The sequence below is a fragment of the Stenella coeruleoalba genome, assembly GCF_951394435.1.
Source record: "Stenella coeruleoalba genome assembly, chromosome: 2".
Classification (NCBI taxonomy): domain Eukaryota; kingdom Metazoa; phylum Chordata; class Mammalia; order Artiodactyla; family Delphinidae; genus Stenella; species Stenella coeruleoalba.
In genome coordinates this window covers 65,714,247-65,740,084 of record NC_137147.1, presented here as the reverse complement: position 1 = coordinate 65,740,084, position 25,838 = coordinate 65,714,247, and the positions used below count along the sequence as shown (strand labels likewise).

General features: G+C 37.8%; 1 protein-coding gene across 5 annotated transcripts in view; it reads left to right on the top strand.

Moving 5' to 3' along the window:
- Nucleotides 1-4,857: 4,857 nt before the first annotated feature.
- The window catches only part of ARHGAP5 (Rho GTPase activating protein 5), a 75,219-nt gene continuing 54,238 nt past the window's right edge, over nucleotides 4,858-25,838 (top strand). For 2 of the 5 annotated variants that reach the window (XM_079909435.1, XM_079909431.1), the window contains exons 1-2: nucleotides 5,712-5,833; nucleotides 18,445-22,332. In XM_079909435.1, the coding sequence (XP_079765561.1) occupies nucleotides 18,613-22,332 (3,720 nt within the window). In that variant the 5' untranslated portion in view covers nucleotides 5,712-5,833; nucleotides 18,445-18,612. Of the gene's footprint in view, nucleotides 5,078-5,370; nucleotides 5,456-5,711; nucleotides 5,834-17,139; nucleotides 22,333-25,838 lie in introns of those variants that run through there. The other 3 variants (XM_079909434.1, XM_079909433.1, XM_079909432.1) reach the window with 3 other exon arrangements.

Sequence of the window (25,838 nt, the reverse complement as noted above, 5' to 3'; positions counted from 1 at the left end):
TTCTTCTAGTTGCGGCGAGCGGGGGCCACTCTTCATCGCGGTGCGCGGGCCTCTCACTGTCGCGGCCTCTCTTGCTGCGGAGCACAAGCTCCAGACGCGCAGGCTCAGTAGTTGTGGCTCACGGGCCTAGTTGCTCTGCGGCATGTGGGATCTTCCCAGACCAGGGCTCGAACCCGTGTCCCCTGCGTTGGCAGGCAGATTCTCAACCACTGCGCCACCAGGGAAACCCTCAGAATTCTTAATGTAAACACTTTTGGGGGAAAGAATAGAAAAGAGTTACTTAACGTCTACTTCTAAGAAAACCAAAGCTAGAAATAATAAAGTATATGCTAGAACCCTGTGCCGGGCTCTGCTGAAGAGAGATGGGAAGACTATTTGGGGAAAGATGAGTATTGTTATTCCTCACTATGTAATAGGTGTGTATGAAAGAAGCTGTGCATCCATCAGAAAAATCACATTGTTATTTGTGAAGCGTTTTGAAGAAAATGCAGTAGCATGGATTGGTGAGACAAACATTTGCCATCTATTGCAGTTTATAATAACAGAGGAAAATGACAAAGCCTTAATTGTGAAATGATTATATACCTTATCATTGATTTCAGAAACTGCTAGTTGCATTTCTTGAGAATGTTCTCTGATGTTTCAGATCCATGGTTACTTGTCACTAGTAACTCACATTTACCTACCAGAGAGATGTAATATGGAGAAATGTGGGTTGTACTTAGGGAAGGACATCTAACTCAGCTTTCACAGGCTAATACATCAATTTCTTTAAATGATTTGTATTTTCCAAAGTGACTATCTCAGCTGTATTTCAAAATATAATCCGAAGCCTTCTGTTGGTAATAAGTCCACAGAAATCCATAAAACCTAGAGTGTTTCATATTATTATTATCAAACATTTATTGAGCTTTCCACTAGTTGTATTCTAGTTATTGTATAGGTCCAAACATTCATTTGTGATTCCTACCTAGAGGGGCTCGCAATCTAAATTTGGCCTAAAGAGAGTGGGAATAAGGGATATTCACAAAAATTATGTGTATGGTTAAATAGTCAAGCAATACAAGTTCCTGTTTCCCATTGTAATGATTTACAAATTATAGTGCCAACAATCTCAAAGAGAGAATTCAGTTAGCAACCTTTGCAGTTATTTTTTATCTTTACGGGGTTAACCTTACTGGGGTTGATTAAATTCAAGCTGCGATCTTTCATGAAAACTCAATGGAGGGTCCAGATGGTCCAACATTACCTCCTTTTGTGAGAGGAAATAACTTGAAGATTTTTGTCTAATTAAAGTATTTGTGCTGGTTATTCCTTTAAAAGGAGTCTGCATTACAAATAATCTTTATAAAATACTAATTAGTCAAAACTAGAGCTCTGATTTCACTCTTTCAGTTATGTCTGAGAACCAGAGCAGCATGAACATGACATTTTGAAACTAGACTCTGATACCATCTTTGGGATTTCAGTCTGAAAATACAATTCTGAAAAATCAACAGAACAAGGTTCTGTGGAACAAAATGCCAGGAAGGTCAATGCATTACTTTCCTACTGTTCCAGTCCCATGCTCTCAATTACCTTAACTCTTGTCAAAATATTTTCTATGGTAACAGCCAAGACATAATTAGCACCTTTTCTTCATGCTGAAAATATCATTGGTAGCCATAAAACAAATTTGGAGAAAGCTTTTCAGCACCTCAACTCAGCAAATGGCTACTATGGTTATATTGTGGTCATTAGTTATTGGTATTTGCCTGCTAGTGGGAGAAACACTCCATCTTACTCTGCCTTCCTTCCTTCTAATAGCCCTAACTGTATGAGATACAGAGAAAGAGAAAAGTCTAGGGAGAAGGTGGGGATTAGGTGGAGTATGGAAATGAGTTGTGACATTCTATAGGAAATTAGGCAAGAAACAACATTACCATGCTTTGGTTATTTAGTTATTTGCCTTTGTTATTCTCCAACTTCTTTGGGTATTTTGTCTGTAATCAGGTTGATATTCTGAGATAGTTTGTTCTCCAAAAGCCTGTCTTATGTCAGACAGGCAAAAAGTATGGGTCAATTTTGTTATGAATGGAAAGGCCCTTTATTTGGCTTTTCCTATGCTCTTGGTTCAGCCTACAAAAGCCAAAGTAGTTATGATCAGAGATTTCCAGCAGGGGGTGTACCTGCTTCTATAGGGTAAGTTTATTGAAGCCAAATGACATCAAACATCTCAATATGGTGTGTAGTGTTACCACTGATGGTAGAAGGTAGAGTTTTGATAACATTTTTTATGGCTGTCATCTCTTTTGATCCTAAAAAGACCATGCATATTAATACTTTATTAGGCTGTGTTAAAGAACTAGAAACTTGTGGAGAATATTTAAACTAAAAACCTAAAATACCTGACTGAAATCTTATTCTGCTAATTTTTAAAAAGTAAATGAAGAACAAAGCTTCAGGTGAATTTAATTATCCAGTACAGCAGAACAAATGCTTAAATTTTTTTTAAGATAAGAAGAGTAGTTGATCTGAGAGGGGTTGGTAATATTTCCTCTCTCTCTTCTCTCTCTCTCTCTCTCTCTCTCTCTCTCTCTCTCTCTCTCTCTCTCTCTCTCTCTCTCTCTCTCTCTCTCTCTCTCTCTCGTGTGTGTGTGTGTGTGTGTGTGTGTGTGTGTGTGTGTGTGTGTGTGTAAATGATAAATTACTTATTTTCTCAAAGTTTTTGTTTTCGGTGGGGAATGTTGGTGTTTAAAGCAATTTCTCTGAAAGCATCGTTCCTGATCAGTTTTAAAACATGCCATGTTGTCCTTGGGTTTTATTTTCTGCTGTTTATTGCCTTTTATTTGTATATATGTAAGCATTTTTAACCCTAGAACTTTTGCCCCCAATTCCTATTTTCAGATTTTTATGTGTACAGAAAACTGTATGCTTTCTTTTTTGAGAGGAGGCAGGTACTAACATAAAAATGATACAAATTTGTTAGTTATTAAGCAGTTTACCAGTATATTAGTATTAATAAGGAGCAAAGTTGTAAAGTTCCAGACCCCTTAAATCAAGATGGATGATGCAGGAGGACTAAGAAGTAAAAACAATGCCAGCTATGAAAATTATCTTTCGAAAACCATGACTTTTTTCCCCCTACACTTTCTGGTGTCTTCGTTATGAGAAAATGAGATTTCAAAAGTCCTTTTTTTCCTCCAGTATTATGTCCTGACTCTTCAGTATCATGTCCTGTTTTAAAGAAAACAGTATTATGTAAAGAAAGTAACATGTTTAAAAGCCCTGATTTGACTTTGGTTTATATTGATACATGTCCATGGTTATGAAATTTCTGATTATTTAGGAAATAATTTTTAAAATATCTTTAGGACACCCTATAGTACTTAACATTTCAACCTCAAAATTATGGCTTTGAATTGGCTTCTTGTACTTTTAAGGACTTTTAGTACAAAGGTCAAAAAATGCATTTAAATGCATGAACTTTCCAACCTATACAAGTGGTGTGGCTATGTAAGGCATTAGTACCATGTGTTGATGGATCCACTCTCCGAAATTTCCTCCTCTCTTTTTTCTTCCTTTTCTCTGTATTTTCTTTCATTGCAAGTTTTCTTTAGTGTCCTTTTTCCCTGCCCATAGTTTGTAACTGAAAGAAATAAGTACCTATGTACCTTACTTATCTGGTACCATTCAGATGCGAGGGAGTGACTGGAGTAATTTTAGTCACACCTTTTTAAACTTAGGGAGCAAGAGACATCTAGAGAAATTAAACATCCCTTCTGTTTTTGTCTATTAAGTTTACCTTAGAGAAATATGGAGAATAGAGGGGTAGGGGTGTGGAAGAAATGAACAGAATTTCTGCTGGAATATTGTGACAGATTTACTGACAAATATTTTCTAACAGATTTTTACCAAAAGGCAGTTTTTGTTTTTCTTTACTGACAGACCGGAAACGTACTTCTGGCTGGAAGCAGCTGCATCATTATAACACTAAAAAGCAACCTTGGCTAACTTCAGTACCTTATGTAACATAAGAAATACAGAATAATTTGAATTTAAAAGACTTTTTTTTTTTTATATGTTAACTTTACTGATGACAAACTGTTTTCAATGCAGGAAATCTATCCCCAAAGAGAAATTCTCCTCCACATTACTTCTTTCTTTTAAACTTAACAACAAATTGGGGTAGATTTATGTTTTCGCTCATTCATTCTTTCATCTGCTGGCAGCTATTTTAAGACCTCTGTGTAAGACGGATTCTGATGACCTTGGGAAAATCACAAGACCTCAGTTTCTTCAATGGTAAAAGAAAAGGCATTCTTCCACCGTCCTTTCTCCACCATTCAATGCCAATGCCCAGATGAGAGATACACCGAAAGCTCAGTGTACCCCCAAACTTGTGAGATTTCCACAAGTCTCAAAAAATATTGAATATATTTAAGGCAGTGTAATAAAAGCCGGATGGCCGATGGTTCCTAAGGTTGGGCTGGTAGTGGTGTGAGCAGGGGTCTTCTGGGCTACCCCAAAATCCGCCCCATGTCTTGGCATCTCGCTCAACTTCCATAAGAACGGACTAAACCGAGGGCCTGCCTCCGTCCTTGTGCGGTGTCGACGGCGAAATGGATTCTTCTTGCTCCCATGGAGTTTTCCCTTCTGGGTGAGTATGGCACCAGGTCCCGGGCGGGTGATGTCTGTAGTTGGCCAGCGATCCCAGGCAGAAAACTGGCTGCACACACAAGAGCATGCAGGCAAGTATGTCCCTGAGAACGAGCTTGGGCGCATATTTTCATCTCTTGAATTCATTAACGCTCTGAGACCGTAGGCTGATTTATCGAGAATCATTCAGTGCCCATGCGATGTTTTGCGGCTAACACAATATCAGGTTCCTTTTCAGTATTGTGGTTTGCTCTCAGTTACGGCCAGAAACCGGAACAGAAGGAAAGGGAGAAAGCAGGAAAGGTTTGGAGACGACCGTGCTCAGGGCGGCATGGTCTGCAGCTTCTAAAGCGTGGAGGATGGGACGGAGGAGGAGCAGAATACGGAGAAAGGGGAAAGCAGAGGAAAAACACTCACGCCAATGGGTAAAAGGGAAAAGGTGAGAAGGAATGGAGTAAGAGAGGGAACCAATGGGTGGGAGGGGCGGTGGAAGAAGGGGGAGGGGCAGAAGCCAATGGGGGAGCCGGGACGCGAGCGAGGACGCGGCCCCGCGCGCTCGCTCCCTCCCTCCTTCTCGGGAGCTCGCGCCTTCCCAGGCTCCCGGGAGACGAGGGCAGGGGCGTGGCCCAGCCGGGCTCGCGGCGCGGGAGGCGTCGCGAGGTGAGGGCGGCGGGGGCGGGGGATTGTGGGGAGGGCGCTGTGGCTGCGCGCGCGCGCGCCCCGTCGAGGCTGCGCCACCGCTCCGCCCCCGGCCGTGTGTGTGGCAGCGCGCGCGCGCGCGTGCGTTCCGGCGGTGCGCGCCGGGAGAGATGCTGAGGTAAAGTTCGGGAGAGAGGGAGAGATCCGTCAGCGCGAGGGAGCCCGAGTGGCCGCCATTACTGAGCCCGGCGCGGCGGCGGGCGCTGGGGAAGGGGGGAGGGACGGGGCCGCCGCTGGTGGCGGGGAGGGAGGGAGGGAGGGTGGGTTACCCGTCCGCGGGAGCCGTAGGGCTTGAGGTTTCGGGGCGTGTGTGTTGGGGAGGGCGGGGGGAGGTGGCTGAAGGGACGCGGCGCACGGTGAGCGCGCCGGGGAAGAGAGACGAGCAGAGAGTGGAGGAGGAGGCGGCGGCGGGAGCGCTCCCCAGGAATGTCGCTGCCGCCGCCACCGCCGGGACCGCTGCCGTTGAGGAGGAGATGGAGGAGACCGACGGTGTTAGGTAGGACCTTGCGACTCCCTGCTCCTTCGGGCCTGCCGGCTCGCCCCCTCCCCGCCGGGGACCCTCCAGCCGCCCGCTGCCCTCTGTCCCGCTCGGTCGCCGCCGCCGGTTGTAACCAGTTCAAGGGGCTGGGGCCCCGCAGCCGCCGAGGGGAGCCTGGCGCCGCGCTCGGTCCTTGCAGGCCGGGGCGGGGAGCGGTTGCCGCGGGGAGGATACGGGCGGCGTGAAGGGCAGAGAGGCCGTGGGGGTGGGGGGCGCTTTCTCCACAGGTGACGGGGCAGGGGTCGGCGGAGGCCTGGTGGCGGCTGGGGATCGCGCGGGCCCCGCCGGGTGTCCGACCTCGCCCGCCGCCCTCACTTGCTCTGGTCTCGGATGGTGCGTGGGGGAGGAAGGTGGCCGTGTCTGTTGCCCGGGTGGCTGCTGTTAACGAGTTCCACCTGGAAGGGGGAGAGGGGGTGGGCGCATATTCGCGGAGACACAATCCTCGTTGCAAACTTGAGCGTCTTTCTGGGGGATCGGCCCTTTCACTTTTTTCCCCTAGCTCCCCCACTCCTCCCTGGGTTCTGTTCACCAATTTCCCGTCTGCTCCTAAAGCTCAGGGTAGGATATGAGAAGTTGCGCTGCGCAACCAAAACACAAGAGTCCTAAGGGTTGACTGCGACTGGGTGAGCCTTTGATACTGAGTTCTCGCTAGAATAACCTCTAGATTCTCCCTGTTTCCACTAAAGAAAAGTATCGGGGTGGGGGTGGGGAGCTGCGCGGGAGCGCGCGCGCACTTATCCACACATAAATACACTCACTCCTTCACACCCTCCCTCTCCAGCGTTACTAGAAATGCAAGTGAGGTGGACGCTCTGGGTGCAGCTGAGGCTGAAAGGTGCTCGGAAGTCAAGGCAAACTATCAGGACGTTTAGTAAAATTTCGAGAAAGTTGTAGGGGAGAAGCTCCAGTCTGGGCCCATGCTGAATATATGGGAATTTAAATGTTCTAAATTTAGGCCAAAATAGGCATGCAGATGGTGTGTACGCGCGTTTTTAACTTTAAATTCCCAACGATAATTTGCATTTGCCTTTGTGATTGGTAGGAAACGACATCATTCTTTAAAAAGTGTTCAGGTATAAAACAGTGAAATGCATCGCTATATTTACTGATTTTTGCTTATGCTGTCTTCTACAGGTGTTGGGGGGGCGGGGTTTGTCGACTCCACTTAAATCCAAAACCAGTATTCAATTTGAATAGTATATTAGGGAGTGTTTATTTACATTGCTGTTCTCCTTCATTTCAGGGCATATTTCTCTAAGTCTCCATTTAAGATGGTTCTTTTAACAAAAATGTGATCTAGATTCAACTCTTAAGAAAAATATTTAGTTAAGTAAGATACGTTAATAAATTGTGTTTGGAAGTGTTTTGCTGTCAATTCCAGTTTATTTGACTTTAATGTGATAAAACTGTACTCTTAGTATTTTTAGATAGACATACTGACCATATAGGTAACCTGCTAGACAGTTTCCAGATTAAGGTTTTGCTTCCATTTTAAATTGCTTTCTCATTTTTGGCTTTTTCATGTGTTCTTTGTAATTGACTCACATTTCTTGTATCTGTAGTATCAATAGATCAGAGGAAGAGGCTGGTAAATGCAGATCACCAAAAACTTTTATAGGCCTTGGAGCATATGACTACACATACATGACTGAAAAGCTGGGAATACCTGTGCATTTAACTTTCAAGAAATAGCACTATTGATCAGATGGACTTAAAGCAAAAATTAGAGCAATACAGGTGACTAGATAACAGTCGATTTGGTTGTCATGTGTAGGCTACATTTTTTTTTAACCCACCTCAGCATGTCTTATTTTACCATTCTTTGTACGTTAATATTGTTAACACACCCTGGGGAATGGGGTGTGTTACACTTTGATATGAGAAAGAATTGTCACAGAATCTGATATCTTTATCAATTTTTTAGCACCCCTCCCCCACATTTAAATTAGCCATTTAGAAATTGTATTGCAAAATTAATATCTTACTTCTGTCACATGGTACTTATCCTAAATGTTTTCAAACCATGCCCCCACCCCCATCTTTTTATGTTTGAAAGGCAGATTTAAATCTGCACACTTGCTCTTTCGGAGAAAATTATTTTGACCTTGAAAGTTAAGATTTTTTAAGGAATAAAATACTGTACTTGCATTCTTTTTTTGGAATTGAAGTTGTGGCACAGCTTAGAATAATAGTTTTGTAACTCACTTTTAAATTGAAAAAATTATTTCTCAAGAAGAGCTTACTAAACTTTTACTTTTTCATCATTAGCAGGACTTAAGGTAAGTGTTGCCTTTAGTATTCACTTCTTAAATATGAAATGGCATAATAGAGATTTTTCTTGATAACTACAGAATGCTTTAATTTTCACAACTTCAGTTTCCATAGATATTATTTTTAAAACTTTATTTGGGCTAATTGTTTCTTTGCCCACCAAGGAAGGATACAGGTAATATAGTTCACTCAAGAAACGCTGTATAGTGTTCTGTTTTAGTAATGTCTTATGTTCCTAAAGGATGTTTGTAAAATACATTTGAAGTACACCAAGGGAATTCGGCTTTTTAAAGAACTGTGAAGAAACTTTATGAAGTGATCCATTATTTGGTGACTTGAGTAATCAAGCTCCTATTTGTTTACATGAAGGTTGTTGATAATTTTCTCAAACTCGGAAAATTAAGAAAAAATAGTTCAGTACTAAGAATTTTAAGTATGAACTTTAATTGGTTTTCAAATTCTGTTCCTTGGATCCCTTATGGATTTTTGCTGGATGTCTTGAGACTTCCTCTGATACCCCACCCTTCAAAACCAGGGCAGCCTTTATTTTTGTCTATTAAGTGTATTGTATCAATACTTAAATATAAAAATTCCTTTGAAAAAAGAAATCATCTGCATTAGGAATTTTTTGAAAGCCTCCAATTTGTATTCATTAGTTCAGATTATCTTTTTTGGCACTTATTATATGCCTGGCCTTGGGGGTACCAAGATAAGTTAGTAGTAACTTTACCAGGAATAAATAGTTACAAGTACTAAGAGATGCGGAAAAGAGAACCACTGTTTCTGTCAGGGCCTCTTTGGGAAACCTTTACAGAAGAAGCATTTGAATTTGGATGTTTTGACTGCAAATAGGAGTTTGAATGTAAGAGAGACAAAAAAGGTTTTTGTTTTTTCACTGTATTTTGGAGGTTGACTGTCCACAATTCCTTAGATTTGCAGTCAGATAAAGTAGGTTGTTAATATTTGGTCATGTCTGTGTGTTTTACTCCTTAGAATTAGACTGTTGGGAAAAAATTATGCATAACTTTGTAGTTTTAGGGTTAAAATATGACTGGTACGTTCCATTTGGTTAGATTCTCAAGCTTTTCATCATGAAGAGTTAATGGAAAGGTGAATTTTTATTTTTCTATCTTCGTATTAGATTTAGTCTATTTTATTATCCCTGACCAGTATTTTATTGAGCAACTAGGCACTGTGAGTGATACAAGGAAATATAAAATATTGCTCCCTTAAAAGCTTTGGTGGGGAGTGAGCTTGACAATTTAGGAATAGGTAAATGCCAGTTAGAAGTAGAGTAGAAGAGCCATATACAAGGTAGTACCTATTGATTTAAAAATTGGTGTAAAGGAATTTAGATAAAGGAGATGTCATTTGCAAGTTGCCTAGGATTGGAATGAGTGAGAAAAACATTTAAGTTAATGACACTGTGGACCCAAAGCACAGGGGAAGTGTGGATAAATTGACAGGTGAGGAGAAAATATAAGGTAAAAATGTAAGAGCATCAGTTTGTATGTTGTGAGCCAAATTGAAGGATTGGGGAAAAGTGTTAACACAAGGTTAATAGGAGGAGTAATCGGGAAATAAACAAATTACATCTTCATCACTGTCCTTGTTATTATATTTGGCATTGTCAAACAGCCTTGGAAAACTCATTCTTTGGCTTCTGTTAAGGTATATAGTTTGTTTTTTTTCTTCCTAGTGATCCAATATTGTGATCCAGTATTTTATGTTTCTTTCTATACTTGCCTTTCCAGAGTCAGGATAATGTATCTCTTTTTATTTGCTCCTTTATTTTTACTTTGGTTGATTACTAAAGAGAAGGTAGAAAATTAACATTCCTATGATCTGGGAAACTGAGATCCAGATTTCTACTCTTCTCTGTAAGTTTGTAACTCTTTGGATACTTGTTAAAAAGAGTATTAAATCAAATGGCCTCTTAAATAATTTTCTAAAGTTTATGATCTTGAAATTGATGTTACTGATCTTGACTTTGCCTCATTTCATTTCTGTATTTTCATTTGTCTTGGTAATACTGTTACCTGAAACTCAAGTGATAGCACCATCTGTTGCTGGGACTGATTAGTTTTTCTTTAAGAAACATTGACTCATTTGTTTTTATTTCTTTTATCTAGCAGCCAGTCACCAAGATCTTTGTCTTGGACTGCTGTTTTCAGTTCTGTGATAGTTCAGGTGCTTTCAAGCCTCTAGTATATGTACATCTCTTGGGCATTGTGCCCTACCAAATCCAGTTTTGTATTCTACGTCTAATCTGGAATGGCTTCTTATTGCTCATTACAAAGTCTAACTCACGTTTGCCCTTGAAGACCTTCCATAGATCTTATATCTTCAGAAATAAATAAGAAATAAGTTTCTACTTTCCAACATGGCAGCTGTGCTCAACCACTCCACCCTAATCACACACCAGGAAGGACTTCTTTTTAAAATCCAAATCCAGTCTGTTTTCAGAGTTTACTCAGATCCTTTAATCTGTTGCAGGGGTCTGCAGATTATAGCCTCTGGGCCAAATCCAGCCTGCTGCCTGTTTTCATATAATGGCTTTTTACATTTTGAAATGGTTGAGGAAACAGTTAAAAGAATAATATTTTGATATATGTGAAAATTATATGGAATTCAAATTTCATTGTCCATAAATAACCAGTGATCATTTTTGTAAGTATTGTCTATGGCTGTAATATTTACTGTCTGGCCTTTTACAGAAAAAGTTTTCCAAGCCCTGACCTATACCAATATGTACTGATTTTTCATTTCTTTGAATTCCTGTTACATTTATCAGTTCCATAGTATAGCACACTGCCTATGACTCCTCAGCTATGGTACTATATATAAAGCTTCTTAAAAATAGTGGGGAAAGTGTTTTTCAGCCTTTTAAAAAAAATCCATACCTCCTTTTTAGTCTATACCCCTTTTTGAGATTCTTATTTGACCACTTAATGTTCCCATAATTAAGAATATTGTTAAACTTAATACAGTTTGTTTTCCCTCCTGTGTAGCATTACAATAACAAACGTTAAATTATGCCCTTTCCCCCTGCTTTTCAGTTCTTCAAAGTGAGAAGAAAGGACTCAGACCCTGGAAGGGAGCATATTCATAGCCTGGCTTAGTGGACTTCCCTGTACATACCTTTGTACCCTCAAAACTTCTGACATAAAGCTAAGCAAATAGTAGCTAAGCACAGTATGTACTTAATGGGTTGCTTACATAGGTTGATGTAAATGAGGTTACTGTTGGTTCTTCTGTTTTCATCACAGAATAAGGAAATGGACTAGGAAGAGTTTAGAATAACTTTGACACCATGTCCTCAGAGGCAACATGTTGTTAGAGGAAAGTGTGGATTAAAAACAGGATAGGCAGTTTATCTAGGGAGTAGTTTACATCATTGCTTTTCAAATATTTTCTGCAATGAAACTTTTTCAAACAATAAATCCTTGAAATATCAAAAGATAAAAATGGATAAAAGCAGAATTACCTTTGCTGAGTAGGTTTTGGGGAGATCTCAAGAGTACTGCCTACTGAGACCCTTCTGGAAGGTACCCTTCAGGCTTAATGTTTATAAACCCATAATTTGTTAATGAGCAGACTAAAGATCTTGGAAAAAATACTGGACTTTTTATATTAGAATATTCTGCTGTGCTAAACCTATGGACCCATAATAGTGTGTGATTTTGTTAATTGTGACTGCGAATATGACTTCCAGATTGTCCAGTGGTTTGGGATCCGAGTCTGGAGATTGATTCATTCAGTCATCAAATACTTGAGCACCCACTGTGTGTCAGGCACTGATCTGAGTGCTAGGAATATGGTAAAAAACAAAACAAAATCTCCATCCTAACAGTTTATCCTGAATCTTACCAAGATATGCTTCAATAAAGACTAATTCATAGGAATGATGACTTTAGCATTCCTTTCACCCTTAAGATAGTGTGCTTATGTGGTACAGACCTTGGTCAAAGAAAACATGGAATATGATTGACTCTCCTACAGGTGTTAACATTGTTTACTTAGCTATCTTTTATATGTTAAAATGACTTTTCCATTTCCTCTTCTAATTTTTATGGCATATATTTATCATTGAGAATTAGCAACATTAAGAAAAGTATATTTTAAGGCAATATTATGCCATATTCATCTTTTAGTATACAGTTGATGTTTTTATTCTCAAACTGTTCTCGATAAGTTTACCTAAGATTGTGGAATATATGATCACCTTTGGGCTTGGATCTGCTTCTGTCTTGAATATTTGTTTATTTAAGGGATATTTTCTCTATTTGACTTAAAGAAGATGGAGCACATAATTACAGAGCTGCTTCTGCATAATTAGGTCTTCGAAATGTTTTCTGTAGTAAATAGTTGTGATTTAAAAAAATTTTTAGGTGTCAAAAATAAAAGTTAGATGATTATTCTGGCTGAATACAGGCATACATTTTATTACGCTTCACAGATACTGTTTTTTTGCTCATTCAAGGTTTTTGGCAACCCTGTGTAGAGCAAGTCTATAGACACCATTTTTCCAACAGCATTATTTTTTAGTTAAGGTATGTACATTGTTTTTTTAGACATAATGGTACTGAACACTTAGTAGACTACAGTATAGTGTAAACATAACTTTCATATGCACTGAGAAACCAAAAAATTCATGTGACTTATGTTATTGTGATACTTGCTTTCTTGTGGTGGTACGTTATTGTGATACTTCCTTTCTTGTGGTGGTCTGCAACCAAACCTGCAATATCTCCGAGGTATGCCTGTACAGTATTATAGATTATAGTTAGTCTTTATTCTGATGGCTTAATTTTTGACAAAAAATTTTGGGACCTTGAATATATGTATATTTTATCCATAAGTAGCTTTAGAAAATCTTTTAGATTAGTAAATCATGGCACCTATTTAGTAAACCTAACATGCTTTACTTTTTTTTTTTTTAACCGAAGATTTAAGAACATTTGATTTTAATATTTATTAGCATTCATGCATTTGTTGAATAGCTACTAGGTGGGAAGGACTGTTCTGGGCTCTTGGGAGCCCAGATGATGGAATGAACAGATTTGTGCCTTTGTGCATCTTTATTAAACCTGGAGTGGGGCAGGGAGAGGGATAGAGTTAATGACAGATAATAAAGAAGTAAGTTGTATAGTAAGTTAGGAGGGTAAGCAAAGGAGAATTTGGGGAGTATTAGGAAAATAAGTGCAAAGGTAGGAACATGTTTGGCTTGCTGAGCAACAGTTCAGAGTTTCTCACTGTGACTGGAATAGAATGAGAATGGGGAGAATAGTATGAGAGTAGGTCAGAGAGTAAGGTATGGCTGGAGAAGGTAGATCTTGTAGAAAGCCATTGAAAGGACTTGGCTTCTATTTTTAGGAGCCACTGGAGAGTTTTGAGCAAAAGAAAGGAAGGGTCTGACTTAAGTTTTAAAAGAATTACTCTGGCTGCTCTATGAACAGACGGGGGAAGGGGAGCAGGAGTGGAAGCAGAGAAATTAGTTTAGAAGCCTTTGGAATAATCCAGAGCCAGAGATGACAGTGGAATGAGATCAGAGTTATAACAATAAAGGTAGTGAAAAGCAATAAATTTTGGATGTATTTTGAAGATAGGGCCAGCAAGAATTTCCTGACACAGTATGGTAACTTAAAAGTGTAAAATAGTTTTTAAAATATACTTTTTATTGATTGAGTGCAATAGTTTTGTGAAAAGGTACAAAACAAAATTTAGTTTAAGTCCAGAATTAATAAGAATCTTTTCAGTTTCCTAGATCCCTTATAGAACTTAAAAACATTTTTTTTTTTGCAGAAAACCACTTCATGTTATTAAAACTCCATTAAAAGGAGCACGTTACGTTTGAATGGCTTAAAATTGCTCAGAAAACTTAGTTGTAGAGGTAGCTTCATTGCAGCAGACAACTGTAGGACAGTTCCACTCAAAAATTGTACATTGTCATTAATTTCTGTAAGGATGCTTAATCTAAACATTTCCTTGAAGTGAAAGTTTATAGGGTAGTCTTAAAGGCAGGATGAGAAACTGATTGCAAACTATTAAAAGCAGCACTACTGCTTAAGAAAGTAAAGATTGGTCATCAAGAGACTCATCTTAACCCTCTAACTTTGAGTAGGTCATTGTTTTTATCTTGGTTTTTCCATGAGCAAAAATCAGCATGATAGTAGATGTTAGAGAGAACAAGGTATTTTTAGTTATATGAAAATAGTTATGTCAAAAATAGAAAAGAGGGGCTTCCCTGGTGGCGCAGTGGTTGAGAGTCCGTCTGCCGATGCAGGGGACACGGGTTCGTGCCCCGGTCTGGGAAGATCCCACATGCCGCGGAGCCTGTGCGTCTGGAGCCTGTGCTCCGCAACGGGAGAGGCCACAACAGTGAGAGGCCCGCGTACCGCCAAAAAAAAAAAAAAAAAAAAAAAATAGAAAAGATATGTCTCGATTGACATAGTCAAATATTACCATTAAAAATATTTGAAAGGAATTTTCAAATTAAATCAAACAGGTTGCCTATAGACATTGGCCATTAGCTTATTAGTGGGAACTCAAAACAAAAAAAAACAGAAGGCATTCTTTTTTTCTCAGCACAGCAGAAAAATTACCTTGGTTAGTTAATGAGGGCAGTTTTGACTTGGATAGTGAGGGCCAGTGGATAATTCATGTATGTATAAACTATCCAAGTGTCTGAAAGTAAATTTCTTTATAACCTATTACAGCCAATCTCATGAGAGCTGTCTTTCTCCCTTGGGGTGGTAATAGCATACTCACTCAAACAAATGGCAAAATCTTTTTGAGGGCAGGATGGCAACAATTTTTTTTTTTCTGGTCTAGGATTTCTGAAACATTTAAAAAATCTGAAAACACTTTTATAAACTTTAGTTTCTGAGTTAAATAAACCTGTAAATCAAATAAAGAAGACACTGCTCTGATGAAGAGTTGGAGAGAGCAACTATTTATTTGCCCAGTGTTCTTTCCCACCTCTAGATGAAAGAATTTTCCCACCAGAATTTGAAAATCACTATATGGCGACTCATGACATAAACTCTGGATCTGACTTCAGAATACCAGCAGGTAGCCTGCTTGAGAGCATCCTTAGAAAAAAGAATATGGATGTTCCTCACTGTGTCTAATTGGTAGTTTACTGTAAATTTGGTTTGTTAACCATAAATGTCACACAAAGCTACCTTATTTTTAATTTAAACTTCAGTATTTGTAATTCAGAGACTGCCACTAACAAATTAATTAGGATGTGTTGAAGCCTTAGTATTAAAAATTATCCTCAGTATAATAGAGGGGCTTCCCTGGTGGCGCAGTGGTTGGGAGTCCGCCTGCCGATGCAGGGGACACGGGTTCGTGCCCCGGTCCGGGAAGATCCCACATGCCGCGGAGCGGCTGGTCCCATGAGCCATGGCCGCTGAGCCTGCGCGTCCGGAGCCTGTGCTCCGCAACGGGAGAGACCACAGCGGTGAGTGGCCTTCGCACCGCAAAAAAAAAAAAAACACATAATAGAGGGGTTTTTTTGGTCTGTTAGATAAAAAGCTTTCCAGTTTTCAATGACTGATGAAAGCGTGAAGACTTCATGCCTCCACTCATCTTCATTTACTTTTAAGGCCTTTTTCTTTCTGAAACTTTAAAAATTGATTTTGTGATAGTGTTTTTATTTCTTCTCTTATACTCCATAACTTTAGATAGAAAAGTATCTCAGTCTTTTGAGGTTTATGCTCTAGGAGAGCATGAATGATTTTTTCATGTGTTTCGATAAGTATATGTAAAAAATATTAACAAAGATGTGACCATTATGACAAGGATTAGATTTGTAGTTGAAGTTTTTCTGCAGTATTCAGGTCCATATGATGTTGTATTGTTACCTTTCTATTAACAGCTTTGTGTCTCTTAAGCTGGAAAGCAGGGGATAGTCTTAAACTTCTTTGAATTGCTCTTAGTTTTCAGAATAGATGTTTGTCTACCAAAGAGTTAATAAAGAGCTATATGTAGTTCTAGTGTTTGTACTGTTTAATGTAAAAATTCCCCAGAGTAATCACTGGTTATATTTTCTTTTGATGTACATTTAAAAGGATATCTTCTGCAATTTTTTGCTTGCTTAGTAAGAAAGAAAGATAGACCTTGTATTCCACTGTGTTTTCAATTTTTTTCTTAATTGTTAGTTATGAATCACTATGCTATTTTCACAAACTAATTTCCCTTTTTATCACTGTTTATAACTTTGTTATCCAGTTAGTTCACTGTTGTCTTTTCAGTAAATATCCATTAAGTAGCCCAGTTGTTCTTTTATGCAGTTTAGGTAAAGAATGTTAAACTTGGTGCTAAGTGCAAATATTCAGTTTGATCATGTTAAGATTTGTAAAAATTTTTACTTAATGAAAGAGAGTTAAGAGCATTGGGTGGGACTGCCCTACTTTCTTATACTGCTAGTTATTGTGTATACTGCTACCAGATAAATATTTGTAAGTCACCAGTCTGATCACATCATTTTTAATAAATCTTCAATAGCTTCCTTGGTTCTAAGAATCAAATTTTAAAAACAGAACTTAGTATTTATTAAGCATTTTTTTCTTTGCTAGGCACTTAACATTAAAGATTAACATTAAACATTTTCTTTAACATTAAAGAAAAAATTAGTTCTTAAATTTGTATAGATAGGCAGCCCTATTTTATAGATGGGGGAACCATGTCTCAAGAGGTTTAGGGCTTTACTATTGTCATAAACTAGTAAATACTAGGAGTTGAATTTGAAATCAGTTCTATTTACTCATGGTGTTCTACTACTTATGTTGCTCCTTCAACATGACAATATTTTATTTATTACCGAATTGAAGATAATGAACATTTTGCTTGAATATCAGATGGCTGATATTGTTAAAAGTAATACTTGGTTGAGGCTGATAGGATAAACTTAGAGAATACAAAAATAAATCTGAAATTTTATTTTAAAATATTATTGTACTAGAAATATTAGAATTTAAATTTCAAGAATAATTTCTCTTTACCATTAGTTGTTAGTATAGCAGATGTGCAGCACAACCTAAATAGATGTTTACTTGCAATTTTGAGGGTAGTGGAGAAGCCACATATTGGGGGCAGGTAGTGGTTCTTTATTTTTTTCCTCATGGTCTTTTTATTCTTTTATTTTGTCTGGATTGAAGATAATTTTCACATATGTTGATGTACATGACTGGATATTTTCCTTGTGAAATTTTGATGTGGTAGAAATGATGATGTATTGCTTTTCCTTCAACCTCAAAAGAATGTGAAGAATCTCCAAATAATACCTTCGTAAGAGACTGATTCATTGCTTCCACACAAATAACCTAAATTAAATTACATGCAATTCTTAAAGTTTATTTGATGTTGTTGGTATATCAAATAATTCTAAAAGATTTTCTCAAATACATAATCGTAAAATTCTTTAGCTTTGTGCTATTCAAAATGTGATCTCTGAGCTCTTTGTAAATACTCAGAGGGAATAAATACAGAAATCAAAAACATTTAGAAACTATTTGACAGTAATTTTGTATCTCTTGAATCTAGTAAGAAACTGGGACCTAGATTTTTTAAACTATTCATTCATTGTATTTTTAAAAATTGACTTACAGATATGAAATAAAAGGTCCTTAGATCGTTTGAGAAGCATTGATCTAGTTAAATGCTGTCATTATTTGTATTAACTGTTCATTTATATTTCCTTGTTTAAGTATATGAATATCCTTAATTGCTTTTAGATATAAATTTTGATAGATTTCACAGGAGTATGTTGAAACTTCTTGAAAATTTTTTTTAATTCTAAAATCTTGCTAAATTCATATGAAATTCCATTTTAGGGAATAAGTTTTGAGGAACCATGTTACAGAAAGCAGATAGTTTTTTAAAGTTGTGAGAGAGTTGTTCACGCAACTAGTATGTTTTAGTTATCGTCAAACATAGCCAGCCTCCAGTCAGAAAAGGCAGGAAAATTGAGGGAGGGGAAAAGACTAGTTGTTTCCTCAAACTCATAGGAAGAAGTAGAAACAAAATGCACATTTGGTTAAGAGGGTTTTATTTTAAAGTTTGTAAGATCACATTAAAATTTGTATTTAGTTTTTCTTGTTGTTAGATTTGCCTTAAATTTTGAGGTCATCTTGCATTTATAACAGTAAATCATAAACTGTCTTTGGTGATTTCTTAAAATACATGTAACATTGTTAACTTGCCTGGTGCTTTGTTATGAACATCTTTAATATGTATATAATTCGACATGTGTAATTCATGATTAAGATTTGTCCTTTTTCTCTTTCTAGGAAGATGATCCATAAGATCTTGAAGACCTTTCTGCACAGAAATGAGGGAAATACAAAGAACCAAATATCGTTCTGAAATTCGGGATCTGTATTTTGAGATGATTTTATTTTCAGAATGAGAAGTATATCTGGTTATCTTTATGAATGTAGAGACATGACAAGAGAGTTATGATGGCAAAAAACAAAGAGCCTCGCCCCCCATCCTATACCATCAGTGTAGTTGGACTCTCTGGGACTGAAAAAGACAAAGGTAACTGTGGAGTTGGAAAGTCTTGTTTGTGCAATAGATATGTACGCTCAAAAGCAGATGAATATTATCCAGAGCATACTTCTGTGCTTAGCACCATTGACTTTGGAGGACGAGTAGTAAACAATGATCATTTTTTGTACTGGGGTGACATAACACAAAGTGGTGAAGATGGAGTAGAATGCAAAATTCATGTCATTGAACAAACTGAGTTCATTGATGACCAGACTTTCTTGCCTCATCGGAGTACGAATTTGCAACCATATATAAAACGTGCAGCTGCCTCTAAATTGCAGTCAGCAGAAAAACTGATGTACATTTGCACTGATCAGCTAGGCTTGGAGCAAGACTTTGAACAGAAGCAAATGCCTGAAGGGAAGCTCAATGTAGATGGATTTTTATTGTGCATTGACGTAAGTCAGGGATGCAATAGGAAGTTTGATGATCAACTTAAATTTGTAAATAACCTTTTTGTCCAACTATCAAAATCAAAAAAACCTGTAATAATAGCAGCAACTAAATGTGATGAATGTGTGGATCATTATCTTAGAGAAGTTCAGGCATTTGCTTCAAACAAAAAGAACCTTCTTGTAGTGGAAACATCTGCACGATTTAATGTCAACATTGAGACGTGTTTCACTGCACTGGTACAAATGCTGGATAAAACTCGTGGCAAGCCTAAAATTATTCCCTATCTGGATGCTTATAAAACGCAGAGACAGCTTGTTGTCACAGCAACAGATAAGTTTGAAAAACTTGTGCAGACTGTGAGAGATTATCATGCAACTTGGAAAACTGTTAGTAACAAATTGAAAAATCATCCTGATTATGAGGAATACATCAACTTAGAGGGAACAAGAAAGGCCAGAAATACATTCTCAAAACATATAGAACAACTTAAACAGGAACATATAAGAAAAAGAAGAGAAGAATATATAAATACTTTACCAAGAGCTTTTAACACTCTTTTGCCAAACCTAGAAGAGATTGAACATTTGAATTGGTCAGAAGCTTTGAAGTTAATGGAAAAGAGAGCAGATTTTCAGTTATGTTTTGTGGTGCTAGAAAAAACACCTTGGGATGAAACTGACCATATAGACAAAATTAATGATAGACGGATCCCATTTGACCTCCTGAGCACTTTAGAAGCTGAAAAAGTCTATCAGAACCATGTACAACATCTAATATCAGAGAAGAGGAGAGTAGAAATGAAGGAAAAATTCAAGAAGACTTTGGAAAAAATTCAGTTTATTTCACCTGGGCAGCCATGGGAGGAAGTTATGTGCTTTGTTATGGAGGATGAAGCCTTCAAATATATCACTGAGGCTGATAGCAAAGAGGTGTATGGTAGGCATCAGCGAGAAATAGTTGAAAAAGCCAAAGAAGAGTTTCAGGAAATGCTTTTTGAACATTCTGAACTTTTTTATGATTTAGATCTTAATGCAACACCTAGTTCAGATAAAATGAGTGAAATTCATACAGTTTTGAGTGAAGAACCTAGATACAAAGCTTTACAGAAACTTGCACCTGATAGGGAGTCTCTTCTACTTAAGCATATAGGATTTGTTTATCATCCCACTAAAGAAACATGTCTTAGTGGCCAAAACTGTACAGACATTAAAGTAGAGCAGTTACTTGCCAGCAGTCTTTTGCAGTTGGATCATGGCCGCTTACGGTTGTATCATGATAGTACCAATATAGATAAAGTTAACCTTTTCATTTTAGGGAAGGATGGCCTTTCCCAAGAACTAGCAAATGAGATAAGGACACAATCCACTGATGATGAGTATGCCTTAGATGGAAAAATTTATGAACTTGATCTTCGGCCTGTTGATGCCAAGTCGCCTTACTTTTTGAGTCAGTTATGGACTGCTGCCTTTAAACCACATGGGTGCTTCTGTGTATTTAATTCCATTGAGTCACTGAATTTTATTGGGGAATTTATTGGAAAAATAAGAACGGAAGCTTCTCAGATCAGAAAAGATAAGTATATGGCTAACCTTCCATTTACATTAATTCTGGCTAATCAGAGAGATTCTATTAGTAAGAATCTACCAATTCTCAGGCACCAAGGGCAACAGTTGGCAAACAAGTTACAATGTCCTTTTGTAGATGTACCTGCTGGTACATATCCTCGTAAATTTAATGAAACCCAAATAAAGCAAGCTCTAAGAGGAGTATTAGAATCAGTTAAACATAATTTAGATGTGGTGAGCCCAGTTCCCACCAATAAGGATGTATCAGAAGCTGACTTGAGAATTGTCATGTGTGCCATGTGTGGTGATCCATTTAGTGTGGATCTTATTCTTTCACCCTTCCTTGATTCTCATTCTTGCAGTGCTGCTCAAGCTGGACAGAATAATTCCCTAATGCTTGATAAAATCATTGGTGAAAAAAGGAGGCGAATACAGATCACAATATTATCATACCATTCCTCAATTGGAGTAAGGAAAGATGAACTGGTTCATGGGTATATATTAGTTTATTCTGCCAAACGGAAAGCATCAATGGGAATGCTTCGAGCATTTCTGTCAGAAGTTCAGGACACCATTCCTGTACAGCTGGTGGCAGTTACTGACAGCCAAGCAGACTTTTTTGAAAATGAAGCCATCAAAGAGTTAATGACTGAAGGAGAACACATTGCAACTGAGATCACTGCTAAATTTACAGCACTGTATTCTTTATCTCAGTATCATCGGCAAACTGAGGTGTTTACACTGTTTTTCAGTGATGTTCTAGAGAAAAAAAATATGATAGAAAATTCCTATTTATCTGATAATACAAGGGAATCAACCCATCAAAGTGAAGATGTTTTCCTGCCATCTCCCAGAGACTGTTTTCCCTATAACAACTACCCTGATTCAGATGATGATACAGAAGCACCACCTCCTTATAGTCCAATTGGGGATGATGTACAGTTGCTTCCAACGCCTAGTGACCGTTCCAGATATAGATTAGATTTGGAAGGAAATGAATATCCTATTCACAGCACACCAAACTGTCATGACCATGAACGCAACCATAAAGTGCCTCCACCTATTAAACCTAAACCAGTTGTACCTAAGACAAATGTGAAAAAGTTGGATCCAAACCTTTTAAAAACAATTGAAGCTGGTATTGGTAAAAATCCAAGAAAACAGACCTCCCGGGTGCCTTTGGCACATCCTGAAGATATGGATCCTTCAGATAACTATTCAGAACCCATTGACACAATTTTCAAACAGAAGGGCTATTCTGATGAGATATATGTTGTCCCAGATGATAGTCAGAATCGCATTATTAAAATTCGAAACTCATTTGTGAATAACACCCAAGGAGATGAGGAAAATGGATTTTCTGATAGAATCTCAAAAAGTCATGGGGAACGGAGACCTTCAAAATACAAATACAAATCTAAAACCCTATTTAGTAAAGCCAAGTCATACTACAGAAGAACGCATTCAGATGCAAGTGATGATGAAGCTTTCACCACTTCTAAAACAAAAAGAAAAGGAAGACATCGTGGAAGTGAAGAAGATCCACTTCTTTCTCCTGTTGAAACTTGGAAAGGTGGTATTGATAATCCTGCAATCACTTCAGACCAGGAGTTAGATGATAAGAAAATGAAGAAGAAAACACACAAAGTAAAAGAAGATAAAAAGGTAAGTTTAATTTATGGTTCATAATGTTTCTAAAGATGTTTGCTTTTGACTTTTAAAAAATTATTTTTTAAGAGAATGGATTTGACATCAATGAGAACTTAGGCTGCCTGTGTCATTCAGTAAATATAATTGACAGCTCTTTTAAATTTTCTGAGTATTTTGTGAGGGCAGATTATTTTTTGTTACTTATTACATTTTATTTACTTGAGCTTTATCTTATTTGGGGTGGAAGTTTGATTTCACATTCTTCAGCATAAAAGTTCTAGCTGAATATGTGTGTTCTCTCTGCAGAAACTCAGATATAAAGTGATTTTGTTCATTTTTTTCTGTTTGTCTGTAAGCATCCCATTTGTCTGTTTTTCCCTTTTGATCTACCATTTTGCAATATTAATTTGATACATTGACATAGCTTGTTTTATTGTGCTTTGCTTTTTGCGCTTCTCAGATACTGCATTTTTTACAAATTGAAGGTTTCTAGCAACCCTGCAACAAGCAAGTCTTCATCAGCACCATTTTTCCAATAGCATTTGCTTACTTCTTACTTGCTTCCATGTTACATTTTGGTAATTCTTGCAATATTCCAAACTTTTAGATTATTATATTTGTTACGGTGATCAGTGATCTTTGATGTTGCTGTTGCAAAAAGATTACAGCTCACTGTCGGCTCAGATGATGGTTAACGTTTTTTAGACTAGAAAACTATAGACAAAGATCTGGCAAGATTGATCAGATAAAAAGAGAAGGCATAAATCCTGAGAATGAAAAGGGGAATATAATTACAGATAGATCAGATTAATAAGATAGTAGAGAATACTATCAACAATTTTATGTGAACAAATTTGAAAGTTTAAACAAAGTTAAACTCCTTGACAAGAAAGCTTAGAATAATCCTGTAACTATTAAATAAATTATGAAGTAATAGTTACATCTTACCACAAAAATACCAGGCCCAGGTAATTTTACAGGAGACTTTTTAGGGAACAGATCATTGCAGTGTTCTACAAATCCAGAAAATAGAATAGGAGAATACATTCTTTAATTCATTATCTGAAGTTATCTATTCTTAATTCCAGAACCAGTCACAGGTAATATTAGAAAAGAAAATTTTAGTCCCATTTTACTTACGAGTGCACATGCAAAAATTCTAAATAAAGTTCAGGTCTACAGACCCTTAACTGCAATTTTGAAATCCAGTAACCTCTGAAAACCAAAAGTTTGTTTAGAACTTGGCAGTGTAATCTGATTTACCCTGTTCTTGGTGGGAAAACCTGACTTGAACTAATGTGTGAGGCTACATATAAGCATTGTCTTATTTAGAGTGAATATCCATATAGTTCACTGCAAGTGTGTTAATGTATTTGAATACAGGTACTGACCCACAGTTTGTTGGGGTTGTTACCTAATACACGTTTTTTGTACTGTACAGTAGGGATGATGACTAAAATTTTCTGAATTCTAAAATATCTTACCCTAAGGGTTTTACATAGGGATTGTGAATGTATAATACCAAAAGAAAAAATCCAACAATATATATATAAAAAGCACTTGATAAAATTTAATAAATGAGAAAGCTACTAAATTATGAACAGATGAGAACTTACTTGAGAAAAGGTATCTATAAATATGCAAACAAGTAAGCATCATCCTAATTAGGGAAATGGATTCCCTTTTCAACCAGGAACAAGACAGAATGTACACACCATCACCACTTCCAGTTGGTATTATACAGAGATCCTAGTTAAAGCAGTAAGATAAGAAAAAAAATTAAAAGGATGAGTATTGGAAAGGAAGAAACAAAATTGTCACTCTTGGCTGATGATATGATTGCTTATGTAAAAGCCAAAAGGGATCTACAGATAAATTATTAGTATTAATAAAAGAGCAAAACAGCTCCATATAAGATCAGTAATCGTCCGTTGCATCTCTATACATCAGCAGTAAACAACTAGAAAAAATAATCAGAGAAGACACCATTTTTAAAAGCATGGCAGATAATCAAGTACCTGGGAGTAATTGTAACATCATGTGCAAACCTCCGTGTGGAAAAGTATAAAACTTTATTGTAAGACATTAAAGAAGATCTAAGTAAATGAGGTCACTATTGCCTTCCTATCCATGAATATGGCTTATCACAAAGAAGTTATTGATGTTCAGACTTATCTCTAGATTCAGTGTTGTTTCATTCAAAGTGTCAAAGATTTTTCAAGAAATTCTGCACTGATTCTAATACAAATATGGAAGAGTAAATAGTAAAACCAAGTATTTAATAGCCAGGACACTTCTGAAGAAGAAAGGCAGAGGTAGAGTGGTGATGATACATGTGCTTATTCTATCAGATAACGTAAAACTTTAGTATTTAACATAATGTGTTATTGGCTCAGAGACAGGCACATTTACCAGTAAAACAGAACAAAGTGCTCCCAAATACACAGACCTCTGACTTGGAGCTGTCCTTCCAAGCCATGTGAGGCTGTTGAACACTTGAAATGTGGCTAATCTGAATTGGGATATACTGGTCTACAGGGTGAATAAAGGCTTCCCTGAGACTTGTCATTTTGTCAGATCTGATAGATGAATTGGACTTAAGTAGGGGAGTGGTTGGGTGGATGGAAGAATATTTAATGCTGAATGAATAGAATGTGCATATTCTTAAAGGAGGTCACTGTGGCTAGTCATTGATCTGAAGCTGTCGTTGGCAAACTTTCTGTAAAGAGCAAGATAATAAATATTTGAGACTTTGAAGGTAATACCTCCTGTATTATAATTGCTCAGATCTGCTGTAAAAAAAAGCAGGCATGGACAACATGTAAGTGAATGAGTATGGCTTCTTTTTATTTATTTATTTATTTTTGGCTGCGTTGGGTCTTTGTTGCTGCGTGCGGGCTTTTCTCTAGTTGTGAGCGAGGGCTTCTCTTGTTGCAGAGCACGGGCTCTAGGCACGCGGGCTCTAGAGCGCAGGCTCAGTGGTTGTGGCACAGAGGCTTAGTTGCTCCTCAGGATGTGGGATCTTCCCAGGCCAGGGCACGAACCCATGTCCCCTGCATCTGCAGGTGGATTCTTAGCCGCTGCGCCACCAGGGAAGCCCAGTATGGCTATTTTTAAAAACAGACAACAGGGTGGATTGGTCCCCTAGGCCATAATTTGCTGATACCTGATCTATGGGAGAGAATAATACAAGGAGAGATTTGAGGCTAGGGACTAGATGCAGACCTTTTTAGCACTGTTAGGAATTTTTGTTATTTAGCCTAAGAGTATATTGAAATTAACAGAGTTAGTGGATCTGAAATCACTGGGTTTCTGTATGGGGTATGGGTTGAGTGATACAGAAGACCAGTAGGCATTTACAGTAGTCTAAGCGAATCATGATAAAAGCTTTGAATAGTTGGAGTGGGGAGGGAGAGTGGTTTCAATGGATAGAATGGGATGGATTTGAGAAATACTTAAAATACATAAGATTTGATAATGTATTGCATATGTGGGGGAAGAGTAAAGATGATGAAAGAGAT